At 37.9% G+C, this 24,238-nt stretch overlaps 1 protein-coding gene across 5 annotated transcripts in view; it reads left to right on the top strand.

The window, feature by feature from the left end:
* The window catches only part of pspc1 (paraspeckle component 1), a 110,004-nt gene that overhangs the window by 52,014 nt on the left and 33,752 nt on the right, over nucleotides 1-24,238 (top strand). For 3 of the 5 annotated variants that reach the window (XM_048598355.1, XM_048598354.1, XM_020535183.2), the window contains one exon: nucleotides 6,743-7,301. The exons of the other annotated variants lie outside the window; for them this stretch is intronic. In XM_048598355.1, coding sequence (XP_048454312.1) covers nucleotides 6,743-6,949 — 207 coding nt within the window. In that variant the 3' untranslated portion in view covers nucleotides 6,950-7,301. Of the gene's footprint in view, nucleotides 1-6,742; nucleotides 7,302-24,238 lie in introns of those variants that run through there. 5 annotated transcript variants of the gene reach the window in all.

Here is a 24,238-nt window from a genome sequence, read left to right on the forward strand (position 1 = left end):
ATTAAAACATTATTGTCAAGCATTTCAAATTTTCTAGGCCAGGTCTCAAATTATTTGTGACACTTAATTTTGCTGTAAATACTTGGGTGCACTTTGTGTAATGTGCCAAGCCTTCTGAGAGTGTAAACATATCTTTTGGATATTAAACGAAAATTCATAGAAAAAATAGTTTGTATCGTTACAGTTGTACAAAGTTGAATAAACCAATATCATGGGAATAAGTGTGTGCCATTCAACCTGCTCAGCCTGCTCCAACATTCGGTACATAATTCATGGTTGATCATCCACTTGAATGCCATTTTCCCTTTACATAATTGGTTAATCTCTTTGTATAAAACATACTCGATGACTGAACTTCTCTAGCTCTCTGGGGTAGAGAATTCTGAATATTCACAATGTCAAGTAAAAACAATTCTCCATCTCCTAAGTACATTTCCTTTACTTGAAATGATATCTCCTGGTTCTTGACTTCCCAACCAGAGAAACACCTTACCCTAACTTCTCTTTTTATCTTTGAATCTTAGAAATTCTGAATGAGAGTGGCTCATTTTTCAAAACTGATGAATACAATCCGTTTTCCCAATCTCTGTCTCCATTGGATAGTCCTGCCATCCCAGAAGTCGTCTCTGGTAGACTTTTGGTGCATTGTCCGAATGGCAATCATATCATATCTTTAAGGCAGGAGAATCAACATGCTACTCCCAGGTTCTGCCTAACCAAGGTAGTGTCCATTTGAAGCAAGGGTTCGCTACTCTTGTACTGAAACCCTCCTGCAATAAAGGCTACCATACCTTAGCTTCCTAATTGTCTGCTGCACGTGCATATTGGCCTTTAGTACCTTATTGACAAGAATGTCCAGGTCTCTCTATTCATCCGCACTTCCTAAGTGCTTCCATTTAAGCAATAAACTACGCATTTGAGCATCTTGCCAAAGTAGATAACCTCACATTTTTGCCATATTTTTGTACACTCACTAAGTCTGTTTTTAAAAACGGACCTTTTAAAGTCACTTTGTATATTCCTCATGGGGTATGTTCCCACTTAAGCTTGTGTCATCCATAAATTTAAAAAGTATGTTTAATTCCTGCATCCAAATCATTGATATATATTATGAACAGCTGGGACTGCAAGTACTGGACTGCCAAGTGTGTATAACCTATTTATTCCTTTCTGTTTTCTACCCTGTTTAAGCCAAACCTTAGTCCATGCTCATACATTATCTGCTTTCTAAATTAGCTTCAGTTTTGCTAGCTAAACTCCCATGGGGTGCTTTTCTCAAAAGCCTTCTGAAAATCCAAGTGTACTATGTTCGTTGACAGTTCTCTGCCATTTCTATCAATAACAATTTTAAAGAATTCCAAGTTTGTTAAATGCTATTTCTCCATTCCCATTCATGCTCTCTATGCCCAATCAAATTACAATGATTCAAGTGTCCATTTATCGCATCCTTTTACAATGGATTCTGTCAGTTTTCCTACCACTAATGTAAGGCTAACGAGACTGTAGTTGCCCATTTTCTGTCTCTTATTTTGTGAATAGTGGAGTGACATTTTCAACCTACCAATCTGCAGGAACCATTCTAAAAATGTGTCCCCTTCACCCTAGAATGTTGAAAGAGATTTCAGGACCAGGGATTTAGTCATCAATGCTATTAATTTCTCCCAACAGAATATTCGAAAGATTTCCTCATTCTGTGTAGTTCTTTTGACCCCTAATTATGAATTTCGTGTATCGTTCTCATTGAAGAAAAACACCAAAGTAATCTTAACTCTTCTGCCACTTCTCTTTTCCATTAAACATTCTCCTGCCTCTGTTTATAATGGACCAACATTCGTCTAGGCCAAATGTTTCCTGTCACGTACCTAAAGAAGCTTTTATTGTCTTTTTGCTAGTTTACATTCATGGTCTATTTTTGCTTCTATCAATTTATTTGCCTTCCTTTTGTGTTGCAAAATCATCAGGATTACTGCTATTTTTCGCAACATTAGGACAATTTTAACATTTTTTTGTGGGAGATTGTGCTGAAGAAGATGCTGAAGCTGCTGTAAACCATGTAATATTCTCTAAACATTCTCTAAAGACGATCCATTGCCCATGTGCCATTGTATCTGTCAATGCATTTTCCCAATCCACCTCAGCCGATTTGTCTCTTATACTTGATAGTTTCCTTCATTCAGATTGAACGAACTCTCCTTTCAGATAGAATGTAAAGTTTTTTTCTCAATATTGCTGCTCCTCCATGAGGGTGTTTTGTCACCAACATAGCCTACTGTCTAGTTGGTTTCTCAATGTGCCGCTCTAAGAAACCATCTTAACGTACTTCAGAAACTCATCCTCCATAACGTTAGTGCTCATTTAGATTTACCAGTCTTTTAGCAGATTGAAATGATGCATTCTTTTTTCACCCATGCTACATACTTCTCTAATCTTCTTATTAATACCATGGACCATATTACCACTACTGTAAACAAACCTTACAAATGCCCTTGCTTTTTCTTAAACCTATCCAAAAAGTTCCACATTTTGTTCTTCTGATCACAAAATCCTTCAGAAATATACTGATCCCTACCCTATTATCAGCAGTCTACAGTCACCCTGTAGCCATCTTTCCATAGAACATTACAGCGCAGTACAGGCCCTTTGGCCCTTGCGCCGACCTGTGAAACCAATCTGAAGCCCATTTAACCTAAACTATTCCATTATCATCCATATGTTTATCCAGTGACCATCTAAATGCCCTTAAAGTTGGTGAGTCTACTATTTTTGCAGGCAGGGCATTCCACACCCTTACTACTCTCTGAGTAAAGAACCTACCTCTGACATCTGTCCTATATCTATCACCCCTCAATTTAAAGCTATGTCCCCTCGTGCTAGCCATCACCATCCGAGGAAAAAGGCTCCCACTGTCCACCCTATCTAATCCTCTGATCATCTTGTATGTCTCTATCAAGTCACCTCTTAACCTTCTTCTCTCTAACGAAAACAGCCTCAAGACCCTCAGCCTTTCCTCATAAGACCTTCCCTCCATACCAGGCAACATCCTGGTAAATCTCCTCTGCACCCTTTCCAATGCTTCCACATCCTTCCTATAATAAGGTGACCAGAACTGTAGGCAATACTCCAAGTGCGGCCACACCAGAGTTTTTTGTACTGCTGCAACATGACCTCATGGCTCCGAAACTCAATCCCTCTACCAATAAAACCTAACATACCGTACGCCTTCTTAACAACGCTATCAACCTGGGTGGCAACTTTCAGTGATCTATGCACATGGACACCGAGATCTTTCTGCTCATCCGCACTACCAAGAATCTTACCATTAGCCCAGTACTCTGTATTCCTGTTACTCCTTCCAAAGTGAATCACCTCACACTTTTCCGCATTAAACTCCATTTGCCACCTCTCAGCCCAGCTCTGCAGCTTATCTATGTCCCTCTGTAACCTGCAACATCCTTCCGCACTATCCACAACTCCACCAACTTTGGTGTCATCTGCAAATTTACTAACCCATCCTTCTGCGCCCTCATCCAGGTCATTTATAAAAATGACAAACAGCAGTGGCCCCAAAACAGATCCTTGAGGTACACCACTAGTAACTGAACTCCAGGATGAACATTTCCCATCAACCACCACCCTCTGTCTTCTTACAGCTAGCCAATTTCTGATCCAAACTTACAGCTAGCCATATTCCTGTTAGATCATATCCATTTGCTTTGTTTGTTCCTGTAAATAATCTCTTGTGATAGCTGTGTACGTTCATGTAGAGTGGTCTCAGAATCTGTCGTTTTGACACTACTGTGCCTTACAAGTTCAATGTCAGCCTTCATTTTGCTCCCACCCATCTAATGGCAATTTTCCTAATTCCTGTGACCAAGTATATTTCCTTCCAGTGTGTGCAACCTCTCAGGTGACACACCCCCCCCCCCCCCCCTCCAGAATCCAATTAATTGTCATTTTTCCAATCATGCACAGCAGTTTTTTTGGGTGTATTGCATATCCAGGTTTTGTTCAGGTTACGGGAGGAAAAAGAAAATTCTATCCTTGCTTTTCGTTAAACCTGAATAGTATGTCTGAATTCTGCATAGGAACATCAAAAGTACAGATGTAACATGAAATAAAAACTTAAACTGTTTGCAGCCCATGTCAGTGTGCCAATTTAAAATTATGTTTGAAAATAATATTAACTAACACACCTTTTGGATTTGAAACTCTAAAAGGTGCGAACTGTAGCTCGGACCATTTCCTTTTTGTGTATATTCATTTGGAGCTGGAACTAGGTTTGAATACATCGAGGTACCATCTCCACCATCAGAAAATGTTCTTCTGCGATGGAGATTGATGTCACAAATAGGAATGAGCGATCAAAGCTCCTTTTGCAGTCAATAAGCTTTGCCATATCTTTCTATTTCAATTGTGTTGCCATCCATTCTGCACTAATTGTTGACATTCATTTTTTTTAAAAATCAATCATTTTTTTTCCCTTCGGTACAGGGACTGAATTAATTTATAAAACCTCTTTCCCTCTCAGAATTGAAGCATTAGCCTGAAGAAAAAGTTGATTTTTAGGTTTTAAAGTTGTTGAGACCAGAACATTTGCAGGCCACAGGCTGTTCATACAGTTGTTGTCCCAAATTGTGAATAGCAAGCATTCACTTATTTTTGTTAGTACGCAATATATTTGACAAGAGAAGCTGCTAGATGGATTTCGTTTATTTGACTATATTTGGTGTCTTTTGTTGCAAGAATCAAGTTAATGTTTTGCTTTGTATTTGTTTATATCCACCATAAATTTATACATTGGAAGTTAATTCTGTGATGTGACCTAATATAATGAAAAAATCTCAACTGTCTTGGGTTTGTTCAATGTTTACTTTTTAAATTTTAAAAACAAAAATATTTTTGTGTATTATCATATCAAAATGGTACCTATTGATACGTCATGTTCAATATTTGCCTGTCTGCTTCTTCTAAATTATTCATAGTATATCTCCTGTGTTTCAAAAAGAGTTTCCTAAAAATTTGCTGGTAAGGAATGAAGCAGTGCTATAGCTTTGGTAATACATCAGGATTCATTTCATTTCCACATCTAGAAGCACTGGTCTTCAGTTGAAATGTTTGCTGTTAAGCTGGCAAAGTGGGTTCTGAGACAGGCAGTATTGCTGGGAGTGGGTTTTTGCATCGCAGTGAGAATTGGAGATTTTAATTTCCTGTTGGTGTCTCAGAAGTGGGTGCCTCATTCACAGAAATATTCTTACTCACTGCCTGTCTCTGGGGATAGAAAGATTGATTTGCAGTTAAAGAAACCCACTAAATTCTCAGGGTTTGCACAGAGTAACTGACACCAGGTATGTCAGCATGCTTCCTCCCAAGACTGAAAAATCAAAGCACAATTAAAATGCCTATTTGTGATTTCCTTGTTCAGTCTTTATGTCTAGTCCTGCAAAGAAAATTCAATAAAAGTAGAAGTGAGAATTGGAACTTGAGGAAAGTCAAGAAAATAAGATCTGAAGAATAGGGGTTAAACCAAGGGGTTAATGAAGGACTGATGAAAATGGAAGCATGAAGGCATAAAAAGGAAAAGAGAAATAGACCCTATTGGGAGAAGTAACGGAGAGAAGGAACTTGGGGTGGTGGGAATGATTGATTTGAAGTGAGTGGAGAGTGGAGGGTGGAGGTGATCAAGATGCTGAAGATGTGTAAATGGTGGTAGAGTGGGAGAAGTAAAAATGGAGGAGGAAAATAAAAAGAGCATTGCCCCAAAGCCTGGGAATGCTCAAAAGCTTTGTGAAAAGCAGGGTGTGTGGTGAAAATGGTATGATCCATTGACTTGTACAAATGAAGCTTGGAAACTTGAATATGTTTATGAAGTAATTGAACCATACAGTACACACTTCCTATTTGCTGCATCCTTCAAAAGAATGCCCCTGCTCTAACTGTTTAAAATGGAAGGCAAAAATAAAAGCATTACTTGTACTGTGATTTGTCTATACCCTAATGCAAATGTTAAGTGTTGGAAGATGATGCAGTCTTAGCAGATCAAAATTAACACCATGTCAACCAGATGACTGGGAAGCTGGTGATAACAAATCAATAAGGTGGTATTAAAAAAATAAATAAATGTTTTGTCGATGAATGTGGAACTGGTGCAGTTGCAAGATCAAGGGGTAATTTAAAAACTTGCAGCATGATCATTACCCTCTTGCATATTGAGGTGTGAAAGATTTTCTGATTCCTTGGTTGTTTGCATAATTATAACTTTCAAAATTTGTTTTGAGATTTGCCATATTTTTAGCTATTTATTTTTTGTCATGAATGTGGCTTTCGCATTAACTCCAGGCTTTAAAGTGCAGAGAAAATTACATTTATATTTCAAAAATGTAGTCTATGGTGATGAATTACATAATCAGTTTTTATCAGTTTGAGGTTCTTACAATGATTACTTCCAATGTTTTGTATTATGGTTGTAGCTTTTTTGTCATCTTTAAAAGTAGGCTGTGAAGTATAAATGATTTTTCATAATTCAAAATATCATTGATCTATACGTTAACTAATGTAATTGCTCCTTTCTATCTCCTTTTTGTATGTTCCTGGTACTGATGGACTGCCTGCCAAACTTCATGACACCAACACGGGGATGTCGCCAATCAATTCATAAAATTGCCACCTTTTGGTCCGTTCCAACAATGGAACATGTTATGGACGTTTTTATAAAACACACAATCGCTATCTGAATGGACAATAGCGCAATGATAGATTTCCCCAGGGAGGTCCTGGACAAATGGGTTCTCCTCCTATGATCAATAGGGGAAACCTGAGTGGAACTCCAGCACCTGAGGCTCCTCCTCAACAGCCTATGGCAGGTGTTGCTGTGAGTAGTACACCTGGTGGTTTTGGTAGAGGAAATCAAAGGGGTAATTATGATGCAAACAAAGTCCACAGCAGATTTTAGACTTTCTGAATTGTAACAATAGATCATTCCCTTCTGTGACAATTTAAGGCATATGGATATCTGGTGATTTAAAAATATCAGTTGAGTTTTATCTGCTGTTACCTGACACTGTTTTTTATTGTGATGTAGATCTTGAATTTTGTTTTTCTTATGTAATATCTTTTGTTTTGAACCTTTATATTGAAGTAATTGCTTCGGGCTTTGTAGTATAGAATGGCAACCACATAAAACATCACTGTTTAGCAAGTTGGGTTTACTCCTTGTGAATGTAGTGCTATACATCTTAAAATGTGACCATGCTGTAAAATCCATGGAGTTCTGGAATAATAAATAAAGCAGAAAATCAACCGTTTAATTTTTGTAAGAATAATTGAAAAGTAAGTAATTTAGATCAATGCACAATGTGTATGTTGTGCAAAATTTGAAAATTTTGTGTAGTTGATAGTCATACCAATTTTTATAGTTCCTGGTACTGAAGATGTGCAAATCATTCTATCCTGGAATTTAAAATACTGCTTCACAGGCTTCTTTCCTGTTGCATATGCAAACTATAATTTAACAGCCACTGTAAATTTTAAATTCTTGGAAGCAATTGAAGGAGAAATCACTGACTCCATCCACAATCCACCTTTTCTCCTGCCAACTAAATCGAGTGATACCTATGATGGCTTTTATCAGTGTAAAAACTTGAAGGGGTGACTAAGAAACTATTCTCTAGTATGGTAGTTTCTTTCATTTTGTTAAACGTTACTATGTTGAAATCAGATGCAACATTAGCTGTTGTACAGGAATGCTAAAGTCAGTTTATAAATGGGTTAACAACATACATTAAACAACTATTGTCAAAACACTTTTGTCATTTATTTGGGGTTATTGTAATCCCAAAAATTTCATTTGCCTTTCAGCCCAAGGAAAAAGGGTGCTTTTGGAGATGCACTAATTTAACAGCCTGGATTGTTCAGGTTTTCAGTACCCCAAACAGTGGTTATTTCTAGCCAAACAGTTGGTATTTCTAAAATAAAATTATACAGTATATGGAGTTCTTCACAGAATCCCACCATAATGAAGGAAGTTGTGGGCCTTAAACTTCAAAATATTTACAGAATCTTCAGTTCTAACTTTGAAATGAAAGTTTCATAAATATTTTAATTTTAGCAGTAGTATTGAGTGTTACAACATAGTCTGATCATGATTTTCTTTTTAAACGGTTTCAATTTAAATCAGTTAAAAACATTTTGTACTTCTACTTTCAATTGAATTTTTTTCTAAATGTTCATTTCTGCTAGTATGGACCTATTTCTATACATTTCTGAAAAAAGGCACTTTGTTGAAGCTTTTCATCTTGCACTCATTAGGACATTTGTAATCTGAATGTAAAAGATTATCATTCTATATTAAAGGATAGTGCTAACTAGTTGGCAAGTAGACTTGGATTGTCAGAAGCGTTGCCTTGGAAAATGCACTGGTTATGTGATGGCTGATGATTAATTGTAAAATTTTGTTTACATTTTAAACAAGATTGATTCCAATTTAATCAAGGCATTGGCCTGAGAAATGAACCAAGAATGGCTGTTGCTATTTTGTTGAGTTGAAATAGACATAGAGTATGTACATGTTCTTTCTGTCTGCAAAAGACACTACATCCTGTATATTTAACTTTCAGAATGTATGCACGTAGCATACTGAGCCTGATAGATCCTATATTGGTTGTCAACATAATTCTTTCCTTGTGATTATTTAACAAATGTTTTTCGATTGTGGAGTGACGTCCGATGTTGGACATTTTTGCAAGTGTGGGTAGGTTGGGTACAGTGAACCTTGTGAACAGCCAAACGGATATGCTGTTTGATGCGATCAGTGAGTTTTCGGGACATATGGACCACATACCTAGCATCACAGTGATACTGAAGTTCATATGCTGCCATTACACATTTGTGTGATGGGCACAATTGCTTTTTAGCTTGGCAACAGCAACCTGTTAATGATTTACAGAAAAGATGTCTGTTTCAATTCCACAGAATAGGTGATAGTTACTCTCTGGTAAAGGCATTGCCCTGAGAAATGAACCAATCAGTCAACCTGCTTGGCTTAAAATTTAAAGTCTGGCAGTTAATTTAACTGGTACACTGTCCATGGTAATGTCTGTACCAGTCTGTCTACTTGCATACCAATCAGCACTCTCCTCTCATACAGTGTAAATGTTGAATTCTCTTACATGAATGATTTGCAAATTGTCCTGATGAGTGCAAAATGAAAAGCTTTGATGAAATATTTGTTTTGTACTGACAATTCACTGTTTATTGTTGTTATCTTCTACAATGTTTGACCTCTTGCACCTGACTAGATTATTTGATCACAGCACAGAGACACTTTATTTTTGGTTAAACCAAAAAGACTTTTCAATGTCCTCTATACTGATTTTGAGCTGGAGATGTGTCTGGACAGTTGCATGCTTAGAGTTTCTTCTTTTTTTTAAAAAAAAAAAAAAAAAAAATCTGTTACTGACTTGATTTTCTATAGCTTACTAGATTTTTGATTCCTTACATAAACTCACTAAGAAATTCAGTTTTACTTCTTGTTGCACCATTATATCTGTCATTTGAAAGTATTAATAATTGTAAGATGAAAGTACTTGTGGTCAATGTTAGTTGAAGTTTTGGAGTGCCTACCAATTCAACTTTTTTTTTCTATCAAAGTTGATATATTAATACAAATGCATCGTTGCGTGTGAGGGGCTCCCGAGCATTTGAATGTGACCATTAAGAAAAGAGACCAGCGAAGTCTTCAGCCATAAGAGACTGACTTAATCAGAAAGCTTGTAGCTATGTCCTTCATTCCCGATCTGAACTGTGTACCGATAGCGGGGGGAAATCACGAACTGCAGTAAATTTTAGGAAAGCCTGGAACATTTCTCTCCAACTTTGAAAGGCAATCAAGTAAATTCCTGGAGATTGTTATAGTCTCTTCGTATTCTAGTCACAGCTAAAAAGCAACTTGTTCTGTTAGTGAAATATCCTTTTTCTCCAGTGAACCTGTCACTTCTATTTGAATGATTAGAGTCTCCTTGCTGGGCACCCGTTTTGATCGTTTTGTTTTTGGCATCTTATCTAATTCTTTACTTAGATTTTCTAGGCATGGCTTTAGTAGTGTAATTTAACTATGCAGTTGAACTGTCATTTTCAAAACCTCCCATCTATCCTGTCTACCTCTCTGCTTCTCTAAAGTAACTAACTTCTGCTGCATACCCTTCATCTTGAGATTCGTTATTACCCTGGTTACCCTCCACAACACTACCTTCTAAGCTTTAATATTCTCATTTTGTATGGGGGCTAAAACTGGAGGTGGTATTTAAGTAGTTCTAATGATTTTCCAATTTATTATATTAAAATATCAAAAATACTTTGCCATTCTGCATTGTACACCGTTTTAGGAAATGAGCAAGTTAGTTCCCTTGGTCTACAATTTAACAGAGGCATAAACCTGCCTGCAGTTGCATAACTTGAATGCATGACACTACACTATTTGTCTTTTAATTATAGAATGATATAGCACAAAAGGGGGGCATGCAGCCCTTTAGCTCTTTGAAAGGTCTTTTAGAGTTTTTCCTTTCCCATTAGCCCCTAGAAATCTTTCCTGTTCAGAAGCAAATTGGAAAAATAATTGTAGGTTATTATAAAATCTGATCCCACCACCTTTTCAGGCAGTGAATTCTTGATGATCAGAACTTGCTTTGTTTTATTTTGAATTAATCCCTATGTTAAATTCTGGTGTTTTTGTTAACTTTGAATCTAGGTTCTGTGGTCCCTTCATGATTTTGAATGCGTCTTTAAATCAGATGATCAATCATATCCATTAATTCCAATCCTCCGGACCCTTTGAAATTTTGCTATACTCTTGTTATTTCTTTTGCAGTAACAATGTTTATGCAGTGCTTTACTGACCTCTCTAAGTGTAGGCATGTAACATCAATCAGTCTCTTATTCTGGCCACTTTTAAAGAACTCTACAAGTTTCATAAGGGAAGTTCTATAAATACCATTCGAATTGTTCTGAATGATTTCTACAAGTGCATACTGTATCTCATTATGCTTTCCAGTGGTTTCACTAATACTGAAGTCAGACTCCCAACATAATTTCCTTCGTACAATTTAAATTTTCTTTAATTGGATTGTGATGAGTCAAGCTCCAATTATGGGAACCTGCCTGGAGATAAGTGATTGTCCAAATGCATGTATAAGGCGGCAGCTTGAATAATACTTCCCCAGTTCCACAATCACTTTGGGGGAGTTGTGCAGAAAATTAGTTAAGCTTGGTGAAAGCCTTGGAAGCTGTGCAAGTTTAGTTGCATACGTCTGTAACATTCTTGCATTGCAACAACTTCAAGTTGAAAAATTACACAAAAAACATATTTAACTCCTCAGTTTCCTTTGTTTCTAGCTAGCTTGTCCTGGCACGTCTTGTGAAGCACTAGTGTCCTTGATTTCTGACTTAATTGCAAAAAGACCTGTACATGACTGCAGTGATAGACTTTTTATTTCAGTGCGTGTTTTTAAATGTAATGAATCATTTCATTGTGTATATTAAGTTTTTTTTCACATTATGGATTTTCGACCTAAGCTGTGTTTCTGTCTTAGTCGTTAACTGTTGGGTGAAAGGCTAATTTTTGGTGGAATGCTCAGTAACAATATTTTCCTTGGTAGATATTCACCTCAAGCCATTACAGTACCTGAGTAAGTGCTGGTTTGTGCAATTGTATTTGAGATGTGTATCGTTATTTGGATAATCAGCTGACTTTATCTGAAAGCCTGATTACCCATTTCCAAATCCATGAAGTATTAGATGCATAACTATTATATAGTCCTAGAATTCTGCAAACTGATCATCTGAGAGTGGATGCAGTAGCTGGGAGATTAAATGGTTAAACATATCTGCTGTGATCTATCCATAAAATGTAACTTAAGTCCTTACTGAAAAAAATACTTTGGCACACAGGCTGATTTTGTTTCTTGAAACAAATTGAATAGAGTGCTTTTTTTTAGAAGCTTGATACCTTTAGAAGTTAAGTTTTTAGTTTGGAATGTATAAATTTCAGTAAGTGTTCTCAACAGTGACAAATGTATTATGCCTAAATATAGTGGAGTTAGTGAAAAACTTTGTGTATTTATTAAATTGGTTAAATTTGCTTAAATTGGTTAACTTAACTTATGTATAATAAACTTTTTATTTCAGCTTCAGTAGCTTTCTATGGGCTGTGATTGGATGAAGGGTTCAACACAATTTGTAGTTTCATTTTTGCATGCAGCGCTCATCACGATTTAAGATATTAAGCATTAGGCTTACAATTCTGAGTAAATTACTTTCATAAACATTCTTGTGCATTCATTTTACAATGTTTGGCACCAATGTTGTAAAAGTCTATTAGTGACTCAACTCTAAACAATCCTATAATTGTATTTCTGTACTGCTATGGAACCAGTTCTTTGTCATTTGTTATTATACTCAAAATTTTGTCAGTGAAGTTAAATTGGCTGCATCACTTTCATTTTGCTGAAATAATGAAGGTAATTGTGTTTCTAAACTGTCCAGTTTCTGTAAACTAGGGTTTTCTTCCTGCAAATAATTAATTTTTTTTACATTTCATCTATAATTTTTAGAGCCTCATCCTGCATTGAGATGGGCATTGTTTATGTTCCTCAGTTCATAATCGCATGATCCAGTAGAATCCCAAGTGGTTATTACAAATTTGTTTTATATCCAGTGAATAGATCTACTGCTAGTCGCCCAAGTCACCTAGTGACAACACAAATCACTATTGGTTACCAGTTTTTTTTGTTGTTTTTTGTTTTGTTTTTATTTCCCTAGCTTGCTTCCCTTCACCCTCCCTTGAATGTAATTTACGCCACTGGGTTGCACTACATTGATCATCTTCCAGTATGTCAGTTGCCAGCTCCTTCATTTATTTGTCCCTCCTCAGGGTTGTAACAGTGGTGGGAGACTTCAATTTGGAGTTTTAGTGTAGAAACATAGAAACTAGGAGCAGAAGTGGGCTATCAGCCCTCAAAACCTGCTCTGCCATTTGCCATGATCATGGCTTGTCGTCTCTCTACCATATACCCACTTTCTACCTGTACTACTTGATGCGTTTTAAAGTATAAAATTACATCCATCTTATCCAATGTTTGCACACTGTAACAGCACTGGTAACCATGTTTTTTTTTGTCTTGCTGTATTTGAACTACTTAGTCCAACTGTAGTAAGCCCCAAAAAATTGATTAACTCCGGAAGTACATTTGAAGAATGCATCAATTTCATTTGGAAAAAGGTCGAAATTTGTGATTGGCAGTTTTAATTTGCTGCTGTAACTTTAAATTAGTACTTTGCAGTCTGCTGGGCAGTTATTTGTATAAGTATTTTTCTGAGTCCTTCCTTGGGTGGAATAAATTATAATGTCTCCTTTGAACCAGCAAGCAAATCTTTTGATAGTTGTGCAGCTAGATGGTCACAAAAGCTAATTATCTTCCACTGTGACCTGCTATCTTGATTTGTAGCAAAAATTGATGCTGATTTGCCTTAAGTTAATTGTAAAAGGTGATCTGAGGTTGTCCTGTAGAATATTGAGGAGCAATATGTAGGCCAGCAGTGTGCATCCATTTTTTTGTATGGGGTTGAGATGCTGTTAGTAATAGTCACTCATTTTGGGATCTAGAAAGTGGTATCACTTTAATTTAACTGCCATCTTGAGACCTGTTTTCTCTGTTACAGTCTTGAGTTCATCTGCCTTTGCATATGTAATGTTCATGCGTTTCCTTTGAAACAAACAAACAGATTCAATTTAAATTCTCAGTAGCTGAGTTGAGTAGTTTTATGGTGTTAGTTCAAATAGTTGGATATTATTTTTGACTGTACATTCAAATAGTTAGCTAATATCAATTGATTGTAGCAATTAGTAATATAATTGGCTGGACCTGGCAAGAATCATAAAAGATGTACTCAAGTAATATTTGTCCTCCATTGAATTCTCAGCCATCTGATACCTGAGTAATCCTGTCGTACTTCTGTGTAACTGGATACATGTGTCTGAGATTTGGGATTCTTCTTCAGTTGCAGATAATCCTAGTAGTTAAGGCAATTATGAGTAGGCTGGTCCTAACAACAAAAATCAGATTCTGTTTCTGGTAAAATTGAAGGAATTGTAACATACATTTAAGGCCCCTAAGCCTCTTCTCTTGCCAATCAGCATTTTAAGTGTTCTTTCAGGGGATGGTGTAGATATTTTAATCAACCTGTTCAGTGCTGTTATACCCACCTCTGGAGCAAATGGGACTTAGACTTGGGACTCCTGGCCTAGATGTGGGGACACTACCACTGCACCACTAGAGCCCTCAAAGGATGGTGTATAATTATCTTAAGTCCATAAAATGTAGGAGCAGGAGTAGCCTATTTGGCCACTGCATCTGCTCTGCCGTTTAATGGGACCATGGCTGATCTGATAATCCTCAACTCCAGTTTCTAGCCTGATCCTTGTAACCCTTGATTCCTTTACTGATTTAAAGATCTGTATATCTCAGCCTTGAATGTACTTAATGACCAAGAATCGACAGCTCTTTGTAGTTTTTTTTTTTAAAAAGTCCACAGATTCTGCTTATCTCTGACCTCAATTGGTGACCTCTTGTAACATCTCCTAAGAATCTCTCAATAAGGTCGCCTGCCATTCTAAACTCTAATGAGCACAAGCCCAACCGTCACAACCTCTCAAAAAAATCCCTGTCATACTCCGGATCAACCTAGAGAGCCTTCTCTGGACTGCTACCTGTGCCAGTATATCTTTCCTTCGATAAGAGGCCCAAAACTGTTCACAGAATTCTCGGTATGGTCTGACTATTGCCTTATATAGTTTCAGCTAGACTTACCTAATTTTAATATTCCATTCCCTTTGAAATATAAGCCAACAGTCCATTTGCCTTCCCTGTTATCTGCTGAACTTGGAAGCTGGCTTATTGTGATTCGTATATGAAGACCCCCAAATCCATCTGTTCAGCAGCTTTTGCAGTCTGTCTTCAATAATAATAATAATAATATTGAACTCTTCTATTCTTCTTGGCAGAACGCATTACCTCACGTTGCCACACTTTACTCAATCTGCCAAGTTTTTGCACACTCATTGAACTTGTTTTGTCATCCGCAAACTTGGTGATCATACTTCCGCTTCCGGCAGCAAAGTCATTCGTATCTATTCTAAATGATTGGAGCTGTCATTGATCATGAAATATAATGTCTAGGAAATCTGCCAAGCGTATGTGGTCTGGCCTACATGTGACTCTAAGCACTTGGTTGCAGCTGCAACGGAAAAGTCAAAAGTGAAGACCACATAACCTTGACCTAGGAACCAGAAATGAAAATAGTACGTACAAACTATTGGCTTGGTGACATTCGTCTTGCCAACTTCTTGGAATGAAGTTGGGGAAGCTATCTCGCAGACTAGTTGGGGAACAGTGTGACATACTTACTAGACAATGTTTTACAGCCAATTTCCCCAGATGTACTGCTCCAGCTGTATAAGCCCGCTAGAAATAGCGGTAATATGGGTGTTGCCCTTAGTTCTCAACTCGCATCTGATGAATCCCATGGTATTGTATAAAACATGGGAAAGGATGCCAACTTTTCTGTTTATCAAATACCAACTCTCCCACAAGCTGATGAATTTGTTGGTCATACAGACCCTTCGGCCCAACCAGTTGACTGTGACCATGTTCCCAAACTAAACTCATCCCCCGCCTGTGTTTCGCTCATATTTATGTACTTATCCAAATGTCTTTTAAACATTGTAACTGTACCCGCACCAGCACTTCCTTTTGAAGTTTATTCCACACGCTAATCACTCTGTATATAAATAAAAATTACCCCTCTGTCTTTTTTTAAATCTTTCTCTCCTCACCTTAATATGCCCCCTAGTCTTGAAATCTCCCACCTTTGGGTAAAGTTCCCTGCCATTCACCTTTTCTGTACTCCTCATGATTTTATAAACCTCTATAAGGTTACCCTTTACTTCCTACACTCCAGTGGGGAAAAAAAAAGTCCCAGCCTGCTCTTTATAATTCAACCCCTGCATTCCTGATCAATCTTTCCTGAACTCTATCCAGCTTAATAATGTCCTTCCTATAACGGGCGACTAGAACTGGACACAATACTCCAGAAGAGGCCCTACCAATGTTCTGTACAACTTCAACATAACGTCCCAACTCCTACACTTGAAGGTCTGACCAATGAAGGCAAGCCTGCTAAACACTACCTTAACCACCCTGTCTACATGTGACACAAACTTCAAAGAATTGTGTACCTGAACCCCTAGGTCTCTGTTCTACAACACTATCCAAGGCCCTGTTTTTAATTGCATAAGTTTTTTGCCCTTGTTTTACAAAAATGCAATACCCCTCATTTGTCCAAATTAAATTCCATCTGCCACTTTTCAGCCCATTTACCCAAGATCTCTTTGTAATCTTAGATAACCTCCACTGTCTATTATACCATCAATTTTGGTGTCATTCGCAAACTTACTAGCCATGCTTTCTATATTCTCATCTAAATCATTTATGAAAATGACAAACATAAGTGGACCCAGCACAGAGTTCTGTAGAACATGGCTAGTAACAGGCCTCCAGTCTGAAAAACAGCTGTCCTCCACCACACCGTCTCCTGCCCTTAAGCCAATTTTGTACCTAATTGGCATACTCACCCTGAATCCCATGTGATCTAACTTGATTAATTAGTCTACCATGTGGAATCTTGTCAAAAGCTTTAAACCTAAGAAACAGCATCTACTGCTCTGCCCTCCTCAATCTTCTTAGTTACTTCCTTGGGAAAAAAAACCATAAGTTTTTGAGACACTATTGTCCTCGCACACAAAACCATGCTGACTATCCCAAATCATTCCTTGCCTCTCCCAGATGCATGTAAATCCAATCACCTGTGGCAGCTTATCTACCACCAAAGTTAGACTAGCAGGTCTCTCGTTCCCAGGTTTCTCCTTACATCCTTTAATCGAAGGCACGACATTAGTCACTCTGCAGTCATCTGGCACCTTACCTGTAGTTATAGATGATACATATATTTCTACAATGGGCCCCACAATTTTCTCCTTACTTTCCCACATCAGCCCAGGATATACTAGATCAGGTCCCAGAGATTTATTTGCCTTTATATTTTCTAAGACCTCCAGCACTTCCTCTTCTGAAATATGAACTGTTTTTGAAACATCTGTTTATTTCCCTGAGTTCTGTAGCCTTCATTTCTTTCTCCACAGTAAAAACCGATGTAAAATAGTCATTTAATATCTTACCCCATGTCTTCCATGATGAAGACCAATTGGCAGAAGCACTTTCGATAGCAGGGGCACAGTGTGCTCTGTGGAGTTTTCAATGTCCACCATGAGTGGCTTGGTAGTACCATGATTAATTATGTTGATGGAGTGCTGAAAGACAAAACTGCCAGGCTAGCCCTGTAGCCAGAGGTGAAGTAACTAACTAGATGGAAAAAACCTACTCTACCTTATCTCCAATCATACCTGTTGCAGAAGCATCTATCAATGACAGTATAGCAGGAATGATCACCTGCGCATACATGTGGACACAAGGTCCCATCCTCATGCTGAGGCTATCCTCCATTGAGTTCTGTAAAAAGGACAGATTCAGAACTAAATTGGCAACTCAAGACTTGATGCCAGGGCATCTTGTGGATATCATCATAAGCATAATAGTGTTCAGCTGGAATCTGTAACCTCAAGCATATTCCTCATTGTATCATTGCCATCAAAGTAAGGGGTCATTCCTGGTACATTGAGTGCAGGTGATCATGCCAGGAGCAGCACCAGGTATACATTTTTTATTTAAAAAGTTGTCAACATGATGAAACTACTACAAGGGAGTATGTGCATGCCATACAACAGAAGCAGCAAGAAATCCATAATTAATTAGCCAGATTGAAGCTTGGGAGTCCTGCACAATCAGTCATAAATGGTGGTGAACCTAAGCAATTGGGTTTAATATTTCCATCCTTATTAATGAGTGTGCCCAGTACATTTTTATGCAAAAGATAAAGCTGGTGGGCTCTTTTCACAGTGGTAGTGTCCCTACCTCTGAGCTAGGAGACCTGAGTTCCAGTTTTACCTGCTCCAGAGGTGTATCATAACATCCATGAGCAGGTTGACATTTAAAAAAAAACTTGGAGCTTTTGGTCCATGCAGCACAGTCACTCACTGGATAAATTGGGTTGTTTGGAGCAGAGGAAAATCCATTTATGGTATTCAAAAAAAAAAGGTTGAAACATTTGCACCATCTGAGGCCTGAGGTGTTAAGAAGGTGATTCAAATTCTGTCCCATCTCAAGACCCCCTGTGTAACAGGGGCCACTTTTCAGCCAATTGTCTCATTCCATATGATATCAAGAAATGTCCAAAGGTACTGAATACTGCAGAGTCTATGGGTCATGTTGATATCTTGGCAGAAGGACTGAAAGCATGTGCTTAAGAACTGTCTGCACCCCGAGCCAGCTGGTTCCAGCACAGTTACAACAGACAAAGGAAACATGGCACAAATGTTCTGACCACATCTCCCAGTTACCTCCCCATTAGTTTACTCTCGACCATCAGCAAAATGGAAAATATCATCAACACTGAGCCATCAAGAGGTGGTCGCTGCACAGTTTGGATTCAGTGAGGCCCATTAGACCTCTAACCTAACTTACAGATTTTGTCCAAACATAGACCAAAACAAAAAGCTATCTCTAGAGCTTTGGTGAGAATGACTGCCTTGACTTCAGAATTGAAGTGAATGAGAATTGGAGGGTGTGAGTGAGATAGGGGAACTCTGCTGGTTCAAATCATGTCTGGCACAATTAAGATGGTGGTTGTTGGAGGCCAGTCGTGTCAGCCCCAGGAAACCTTGGAGATGCTCTTTAGGATACAGTCTCAGCCCAGTCATCGGCTGCTTCCTCAGTTACCTTCATTGGTAAAGTAAGGATGTTTCGTGATTCTACAATGTCTAGTATATCTCATGTCTAGTATATCTCATGTCAACTCAATTCTGAAGAAATCTGTGTCCACATGCAGTAAGGCCTGGTCAGCATTCCTGCTTGAGTTCATAAGTAGAAAGTAATATCATGCCACATCGGTGCTAGGCAGTGATTATCTCCATATAGAATAGAACCATTCCTTTTTGACATTCAAAGATATTAGTCACTGAATCGCTGCCCATCAACATTCAAGGGGCTACCATTGAGCTGAATTGGGATTGAGACAAGCTATCCAAGTTCTGTGGCCACAAGAAACTGGAAGTTCTATGGTGAGTAACTCGAAGCCTGTCGATCATCTCCAAGGCACTGAAGTACTCATCGATTTGCCTGGGTGAATGCAACTCTAACAACACTCAAGAAACTTGACATCATCCAGGACAAAAGACCCTGTTTGACAGGCACCCTATTCAATACCTTAAATGGTTGACTTATTGGTTTAGAGGCATGCTGAGGGGCCTGTAATGAATTATTATGTGAGAGGGTACTGGTTCAAATCCTGTATAAGCCCAGTTGTATCGCCTCCTTTTTTTCCCAGAAAAAAGTTGCTTAGAGTATTTTTGAAAGGTCTTGTAATGCAGTGGTAATGTCTCTTTCTCTGGACCAGAGGTCTGGATTTAAGACCCACCTGCCGCAGAGGCCTGCTATAACATAGCAAAACCATTTTACTCCTTCCATCACTGACACTGTAGATTATACCACCTAGGATCACAAAAGCAACTGAGTAAATCTTCAGCAGCACCTTCCAAATCACCAACTTCTACTACCTGGAAGGACAGCATAAGAACTGCACTATTGCAGTGTCCTTTCTGGCTCCGCACCGTCATAACTTGGTGTATCAAAATCCTGGAGCTGTTTTCTGGATATACTGGGTTTACACCAGATAAATTACATTGTTTTAAGGAAGTGGCTCAGTATGAGCTGCTTGGGTAATTGGGGGTGAGCAGCAAATGTTGATCTTGCTAAGTCCCATGCAAAACCAAATTGATGCCAGGTAGGCTAAGGAATGTGGTTAAACGAATTAAAGATAATGGAGAGTGAAGTGGCTGGAAGACAGTAACACCTTGAAACCAGGATTCTAATAGAATGGTTTGGAAAGGGTGTTCACATGAACTTTAATGGAGGAAACAGGCTAAAAGTAGAACCAGGTGGAAAAGACATTATAACCAGTAATTCAAGGCAAAGGGAAGAGAGTAGAAGTCAAATCAGATACATAGGCAATGCAGATATTGGTAGTTCTGCTGTAATGTGTGTTTCATTAACGTGAATTGGCTGTAATGCAACTGATGAATAGTGGACGCTGTTTGGATAATGCAAACTTTCTACTGTATAGGTATAGCAATTTCCCTATAATGTGATTTTCCATGGCACAAAGTTATGCAAGAACACAACTATCATGTTGTAGGAGAACTACCTGTAATAAGAAAACTAAAAGGTTAATAAGTTTGCAAATGACACCAACATTGAGGATGTAGTGGACAGCAAATGAGGTTACCTCAGAGTATAACAGGATCTTGATCAGGTGGGCCAATGGGCTGAGGAGTAGCAGATTCAGTTTAATTTAGATAAATGTGAGATGCTGCATTTCGGAAAGGCAAATCAGAGCATGATTTTAACATTCCCCAAGACCTGACCGTTGAATATATCTGAACAAAGACCTTGGAGTGCAGGTTCATTGTTCCATGAAAGTGGAGTCGCAACTCGATAGGATAGTGCAAAAGGCGTTTGGTATGCTTACCTTTTATTGGTCCGTGCATTGAGTGTAGGATTTGGGTGGTCATGTTGAGGCTGTACAGGATATGGGTTGGACCATTATTGGAATACTGCATGCAGTTTTGGTCTCCCTGCTATAGGAATGATGTTCTGAACCTTTCAAGTTTCAGAAAAGATTCACAAGGCTGTTGCCAGGGTTGGAGGTTTGAGCTATAAGGAGAGGCTGAATAGGCTGGGGCTATTTTCCCTGGAGTAGCGGAGGCTGAGAGGTGACCTTGTAGAGACTTATAAAATCATGAGGGGCATGGATAGGGTAAATAGACAAGGTCTTTCCCCAGGGTGGGGAGTCCAAAACTAGAGGGCATAGGTTTAGGGTGAGAGGAGAACGATTTTAAAAGGGACCTAAGGGGCAACTTTTTCATGCAGAGGGTGGTGCGTGTATGGAATGAGGCTGGTACAATTACAACATTTAAAAGGCATCTGGATGGGTATACGAATGGGAAGGGCTTAGAGGGATATGGGCCAAATGCTGGTACATGGAACAAGATTTATTTAGGATATCCGGTCGGCATGGATGAGATGGACCGAAGGGCCTGTTTCCGTGCTGTACATCTCTATGACTCTATGTGAAGGAATTAAACCAGGTGAGTGAAACATTAGGAAAGGACAAGTTGGCAGTATGGTGCAAAGCAGCGCAAGAGCAAGTTGAATGAAATGCAGGTGCAAGTTGGAAGATGTGACATAATTGCCATTCCTGAGTCATGATGGTCAAAACTGGGAACTAAATGTTATAGGAAACGTGGGAGATGGGTAATAATTTGATTGGATGCTTTAACTTTCATATAGTTGGATAAGTGGACCAGCACGTTGGCCAACAAAGAAGCATGTCATTGTTCATACTAAATTTAACAATCAGTATATTTTTAATGATGTTTGAGGATTTATTGAATGATGATCATCGTAATGTAGTTGAGTTCAATGTTGTTTGAGAGGGAGAAATATTAAAAGGCAATTATGATTCTCAATTTATGTAAAGTGGACATCAATATGAAACAGTAAACTGTACAACTATAATGAATGCATATATGAAAAGTCTATATTGGCCTTTGAGTACATAATACATTTTCCAGGATGATGTCTAGGCTTGGAAGATTAAGTTAGAAAAGGACGTACAAAAATTAGAATTATATTTTTTGGAATTTCTAAGGTTAAAGATTGATTTAAGATATTCTTTCAAGATATGAAAGAAACTTGGGGGTGCTGGAGAAAAACTATTGCAGTGGGTTTTTAGAATCAATGACTGGGAGTGTAGTCTAGAAATTGAGCTAGATCTTTTGGCCACCCTTTGTCCTCAATCTGATATTAAGATAATATATGTTAGAAAAATACAATTCTGGCCACTTGTAGGCATGAGATACTGGAAAGAGCATGGTTTGTACAAAGAGCATGGGGGTGAGCTATACCATAAGAAGCACGTCCACACAGATTAGTGGACATCTGGTATTCTGAAAATGGTAATTAGAGGTAAATTAATTGTTGGGTTATTTTTGAAGTTTGTTTTTGTAATCATTCAATAAAGGTATTATGGACTGTCGGTCAAAGGTAACATGGAGTTGGGTCAGAGATCAACTGTGGCTTTATGGGAAGGCAGAATAGGTTCAAGAAGTTAAATGACTACTCTGTGGTTTCTGTGGGCAACTTTCTTCACACATCACCACTGAGATGAGTACTCTGACATCCAGGATGTCTTTGCTGTTCATTTCTCTTAAAGATACTTAATTTCTGCAGTTCTTCATGTTGATAAAGTGACTTTACCAGGCACTGTCCATTTTAAAGAATGATCTTGACCCAGTTTTTGGGCCGAGTTGATAATGGACTTGTCTTTTTTTTTAAAGCTTGTGGATATGAATATGATCTATCTTGTGAGCCTTTCAGATGTTCAATAAAATTTGTCTAATTTTCTTGGTTGTCTTGTTTTTTATGCTTACACCAATTATATTTTATATTTATAGTTGGTTTAACAAGTTTTTAAAATTAATGAGGTACTGTCTGCTTAGACTCAGCTCAGCCATTACGCCCTTGTTGGTTTTTGGGTGAAATGCCCCTCGTCTCCACCTTGGTACTTTGATCACATATTGTGCACAACTGGATCTAATGTACTTTATGGGTGGGGGGGGAAAAAGTTCTAGACAGTAGCAGTCAAGAGATACAGGTAAGAGTCTGATCTGTACAAACCAGTGAACTATACCATAGTATATCTACAAACATTATTTAATAAAAACGTTTATTCCAAGATGAATGGAAATTAAGGAGCACTGATTTTTGCTAGCAGTCTCGATTTTGGTGTTTGCACTTGCAGGGGTTCATTTATGTAATAGGATTTTTTCAGATTTTCCTACCTGTTGTCGTCTGTCATTAATGGGCCATTTGTAGTATTTGGTAGAAAGTGTCTTTTGATGTTCTTGAATGGTTTCAAACAGATATGTGTAAAATGCATGTCAGATACACCCTTTAAAACTTAACATTTTGACCACTTGCATATTTTCTTTCGAATGTAGATTCACGCCTGTAGACTCATTTGCGTGATTCCTTTCTACCGTTAGTTTTATTTCATGGCCTAATGAAGTATTTCTGCAACTCCAGTGCAGATTTTGTATGCAGCAATAAATTGTCCATTGCTGTCCTCCCTGTTGCTGAATTTAAAATGCTTTTGGTTGATTTGTAGGCTTGCTTTCATATTTGTGTGGGCATTATTAAGAATTTCAGAACAACTAACTAAATCTTTCTCTTACACAGATTGAATATCTCTCCCCTGCAAAGTTGTAAAACATTAGTAATGGAAAAAATCTAGAAAAATTCCATCCTGGTATCATTTTATATTCAACATGTAATATAGTTTCAAAATATGATTACCCCATGGATCACTGGTTGTAGAACTGTGTGACTATATATAATGTAAAAATGCATTCAATAAGTTGCTGACTAAATGCAACAATAATTATGAAATAGCTGTCAACTGAGCTCAACTCTACCAATTTTCCTATAATTTTAAAATAACTGGAATTGTGTACTAACAGTGAGAAAATGGCACTTCAGATTGACATTTTTGTCAACTTTTATTTGGAAATCCTCAACCAAAAATTGATTTGCCCAAATGTAAATGCAACATTTTTTTTGTTTACCGGTTGGTATATTTTTAAAACTGTTTAATACTTTTGCTGTTCATCATACAGAATTAGTTAAAATCAGGCTACCTTGCAACCAGCTACTTATTTTGCTTTCACAGATTTAAGTTGCAACTTCAAAAGTTTAAAAATTAGGTGGTGTGTCTATTATAAGGCACAGTAACTTTGCTGAAGCACTTTACTTTAGGACAAGTTTTTCATTTGGAAAAGCAACTCACCAGATACTGCATGAGATGGAGAAAATGGAACGTGACCAATGGAAGAGGAACTGGAACTGCATTCCTGGTGGAGCTTGCTGAACAGACAATTGGGAATAGCAAAGTTTGAGTT

Source organism: Rhincodon typus, chromosome 6 (assembly GCF_021869965.1).
Source record: "Rhincodon typus isolate 14 chromosome 6, sRhiTyp1.1, whole genome shotgun sequence".
Taxonomy (NCBI): domain Eukaryota; kingdom Metazoa; phylum Chordata; class Chondrichthyes; order Orectolobiformes; family Rhincodontidae; genus Rhincodon; species Rhincodon typus.